The following is a 5,000-nucleotide window of genomic DNA, read 5'->3' on the forward strand; positions in this document are numbered from 1 at the left end:
AATCCCATGAAATTTGTTACGTCTAGTCCAGGGGTCGGCAACCCAAAATGTTGAAAGAGCCATATTGGACCAAAAATACAAAAACAAATCTGTCTGGAGCCGCAAAAAATTAAAAGCCATATTACACACAGATAGTGTGTCATGAGCTATACATTGAATTAAGAGGACTTAAAGGAAACTAAATGACCTCAAATAAACTGGTACCTACAAATGAGGCATAATGATGCAATATGTATATATAGCTAGCCTAAATAGCATGTTAGCATCGATTAGCTTGCAGTCATGCAGTGACCAAATATGCCTGATTAGCACTCCACACAAGTCAATAACATCAACAAAACTCACCTTTGTGCTTTCACGCACAGCATTAAAAATTTGGTGGACAAAATAATACATAAAACATAAAACACGTCCTAGAAAGTCGGAGAAAGTTAGACATGTAAACAAACTACGGGTAGTTCAAGGACCGCCAAAATTAGTAGGACAAAACGGCGCTCGCCAAATAGTCGAATCAGTGAAGCATGTTTAATATAAACAGTGTGCTTTATAACAATTAGGGAGGTTTGTGTCATGTTTGTCCTCCTACAGAAACCATATTAAAGCAAAAAATACATTTTTTCCCCCTTATCTTTTTCCATTTTTCATACATTTTTTAAAAAGCTCCAGAGAGCCACTAGGGCGGCGCTAAAGAGCCGCATGCGGCTCTAGAGCCGCGGGTTGCCGACCCCTGGTCTAGTCTCTTACGTGAATGAGCTAAATAATATTATTTGATATTTTACGGTAATGTGTTAATAATTTCACACACAAACTATGAAAAAAAACTGCGACTTATAGTCCGAAAAATACGGTAGTTTATTTCAATATTGTTATTGTTTTATACTTAGCAAACTCATCCAGCGGGCAGGATAAAAACTGTTCGCGGGCCTGTTCCGGCCCTCGGGCCGTACGTTTGACACCCTGATTTAAAGGAATAAATAGTGCTGGAAATACAGTATGTAAAGGTTATAATGTTAATGTATTGGTTGTGGGAGAACTCAGCGTGCCGTTAATGTGTCTTTGCAGGTTGGCGACGTAAAAAAGGGGCGGCCGTTGCATGTGAACCAATGAATTAAAGAGCGAGAGAGCGAGGAGTGGTCGAGAGACGTTGAAAAAGGCTGCAAGCGTGCGCCTCCATCCGGGGAACTCAGCTCCATGGCGATGCGGCGAGCCTGTTGTGCTGGCCGGCCAGGCAAAGTCAAGTAACCCGGGGGAGGGTCGCTAGTCGGAGCTGCGTGAGAGAGGCGAAGTGGGGCGAGCTCCCCTTTGAGTTACAATGCGTCTTTCACACGCCGCCCCAATTATGAGACAACTTCCCCGGACGCTCCTTCGACGCCGTGCGAGCTCCTCCTGAGCACCGGGAAGCGAAGCTATCTGCTGGGCGGGCAGGCGGGCGTTTGCCAGCGGGCATGAAGAAGCCGAGCGCCCCGCTCCTTGCTGGCGCGGTGACCGGGAAATGGTAGCGTTCTGCGGGCGCCGCAACTGGGCGAGAACATGGTCGAGAGGAGCAGCAAATTCTTGTTGATCGTGGTCGGATCTGTGTGTTTCATGCTGATTCTCTATCAGTACGTGGCGCCCGGGGTCATCAATTTCGGATCCCCGCACGGCTACTTCTCGGAGGAGGACGAGGGGGACATCTTCCCCACTCCGGACCCCCACTACGTCAAGAAGTACTTCTTCCCGGTGAGAGACCTGGAGAGGACCATCGATTTCCAAATCAAAGGGGAGGACGTGATCGTGTTCCTGCACATCCAGAAGACCGGCGGGACTACCTTCGGTCGGCACCTGGTGCAGAATGTCCGCCTGGAGGTCCCCTGCGACTGCAGACCGGGCCAGAAGAAGTGTACCTGCTACCGGCCCAACCGCAAGGAGACGTGGCTCTTCTCCCGGTTCTCCACCGGCTGGAGCTGCGGCTTGCACGCCGACTGGACCGAGCTCACCAATTGTGTGCCGGGGGTCCTCAACAAGAAGGAGAGTAAGCAGAAGAATCTAAGGTAAGACCTTCAACTCTGCTGCTACTAATAACAACAATGGCTAATCTGCCTGGCTTGATTGCATCTCTGTAACTTTTCCAGACGATAAGAAAATGAATTATTTACCAGATGGACCCCTTTCAAACTATTCTTCAACATAGTAAAACTGCAATTATATCAAAATGTATTGCTTGTATCTTTCATGCAGAAAGCATGTCACCTTTTTGTCACAAATGTAGTTTTTATGGATCTGCATTAATTACTTCCAAAGATCCTGTATATGACAAGAGTGGGCGGCAGTTTTAAGGAACCGACTACAAAATCTCAAGTCATAGATCCTCTATAAGACAGCAGTTGCTGTTTTTTAGTCACTTACTGCAGAAAGGCTAGTCAAAGATCATCTATATGACATGATTGAGCTTCTTGTTTTTAAGGACGTACAGTGGAATTGCTAGTATATCCATCCATCCACTTCCTACCGCTTGTCCCTTTCGGGATCGCGGGGGGCGGGGGGTGCTGAAGCCTATCTCAGCCGCATTCGGGCGGAAGGCCGTGTACACCCTGGACAAGTCGTCACCTCATCGCAGGGAATTGCTAGTCAAAGATCCTCTATATGACCGCAGCGTTGTTTTTAAGCACCTATTCCAAAAAAGCTAGTCAAAGATCCTCTATATGACTAAATAATATTATTTTGTCCATTAAGGACATACTATGAGATTGTTAGTCAAAGATCCTCCATATGGTTGGAGTGTTGTCTTTAACACCTACTGCAAAAAGGTAGTCAAAGATCCTCTATATGACAAAATACTGTTTTTTGTCCATTAAGTCAAAGTCAAAGATCATCTATATCAGTGGTCCTCTATATGACTGCAGCGTTGTTTTTAAGCACTTATTCCAAAAAAGCTAGTCAAAGATGACTAATTAATGTTTTTTTGTCCATTAAGGACCTACTATGAGATTGTCAGTCAAAGATCGTTCATATGATTGGAGCGTTGTTTTTGACACCTACTGCAAAAAGCTATTCAAAGATCATCCATATCAGTGTTCCTCTATATGACCGCAGTGTTGTTTTTAAGCACATATTCCAAAAAAGCTAGTCAAAGATGACTAAATAATGTTTTTTGTCCATTAAGGACGTACTATGAAATTGTTAGTCCAAAGATCCTCAATATGATTGGAGCGTTGTTTTTAACACCTATTGCAAAAAGCTAGTCAAAGATCATCTATATCAGTGGTCCTCTATATGATTGCAGTGTTGTTTTCAAGTACATATTCCAAAAAACCTAGTCAAAGATGACTAAATATTGTTTTTTTGTCCATTAAGGACGTACTATGAGATTGTCAGTCAAAGATCGTTCATATGATTGGAGCGATGTTTTTAACACCTACTGCAAAAAGCTAGTCAAAGATCATCTATATCAGTGGTCCTCTATATGACAGCAGCGTTGTTTTTAAGCACCTATTCCAAAAAAAGCTAGTCAAAGATCCTCTATTTGCCAATTTATGTTTTTTGTCTATAAAGGATGTACTATGAAATTGTTAGTCCAAAGATCCTCAATATGATTGGAGCGTTTTTTTAAAACCTACTGCAAAAAGCTAGTCAAAGATCATCTACATCAGTGGTCCCCAACCACCGGTCCGGGGACCGGCACCGGTCCATGACACATTTGCTACTGGGCCGCGCAGAGGCGTTAAATAATTTATAACCGACCGCATTTTCTCATACTTAACTTTCGCCAGTCCCACCAGACACACCAATAAGATTGATCATAGATGTATTATACAACTCCTGATACAATGTCGCCATATTTGTTACATCTTTGTTACATGGGACGATGCACATTAATAAACATATAAAATCTTAAGACGCCAAATCGTAGCAAATATCATAATGTCAGGACTTGGTCCTTGGGCTTTGTTTTTCCGGAAGGCAACGGAAAGTTGGCTCGGGCGAGACAGGAATGTGAGTACATGATTTATTAAACACTATCAAAAAAGAACAAACAAAAGGCGCACACAAGGGTGGAGGTAAAAAACTTGGCTAATGAAAACAAAAGACTTGCACAAAGGCAAAAGACTATGAACAAGAAACAACAACTTACTTGGCATGGAACTGTGAACATGGCATGAAGAAGAGTGATCATAAAGAGTGGAAAAACTGTTATGCTGGCAACATAATGTCAATGGGGCGGCGGCGAGTGGAACGGCTATGGTGACAAAACAAACAAAAGTGCACAAAAAGTCCAAAAACAAAACCGAACATGACTAAAACAAAAGATGATCACACAGACATGACAGCCAAAAGCTAGGTTCCATCTGCAGTCCGCAGCAGGTTGATGACCTAAGATCAGGGCACATCACGAACAAAGTGACCAAAGTACTTAAAGATAAGTGCTCAATTGTTGCATATAATAATTGTGCTGAAGGTAGAAAATACACATCTTCTTTAGCCTAGTAAGTTAAAGTGCTAGTGTAATTGCACGTAGTCCTATCACACAAGTAGTTAGCAATAACAGATGTATTTACGCATCGAAAATTGGACCAAAAAAAGCTAACATTAGTGTATATACGTATGAAATATTGCACAAAATATGAATACATAACTTTTAGAATGGAAATAGAAATATATTGGAACTAATGGCAAGTATATCTAGCTTGATACATCCATGCTTTTGTCCTTGAATGTGATGAATCACCTATAACCCATCAGATACTAAAGCAAAAAAAAAAAAGCCTACTACTCACAAAAACGAGTAAAAAAAAACCCAACAAAAGTCTATGTAGAGCTTTTTTGCAAAGGGAAAAGGCCAGGGGCCCCCACTAATTCAACGTTATGGTGAGTTGTTTCATGTATTCATTTTTCATGCACTTATTTGCTATTTTTATCTGCCACACGTGGAAGGCCGGTCCGTGAAAATAATGCCTACATTAAACAGGTCCCTGGTGCAAAAAAGGTTGGGGACCCCTGATCTATATGACGGCAACATTGCT

General features: G+C 42.5%; 1 protein-coding gene across 1 annotated transcript in view; it reads left to right on the plus strand.

Moving 5' to 3' along the window:
- Positions 1 to 1,154: 1,154 nt before the first annotated feature.
- The window catches only part of hs6st1a (heparan sulfate 6-O-sulfotransferase 1a), a 267,907-nt gene continuing 264,061 nt past the window's right edge, over positions 1,155 to 5,000 (plus strand). The window contains exon 1 of the mRNA XM_061968127.2: positions 1,155 to 2,030. Coding sequence (XP_061824111.2) covers positions 1,531 to 2,030 — 500 coding nt within the window. The 5' untranslated portion in view covers positions 1,155 to 1,530. The remainder of the gene's footprint in view (positions 2,031 to 5,000) is intronic.

The sequence above is a fragment of the Nerophis lumbriciformis genome, linkage group LG08 (assembly GCF_033978685.3).
Source record: "Nerophis lumbriciformis linkage group LG08, RoL_Nlum_v2.1, whole genome shotgun sequence".
NCBI lineage: Eukaryota > Metazoa > Chordata > Actinopteri > Syngnathiformes > Syngnathidae > Nerophis > Nerophis lumbriciformis.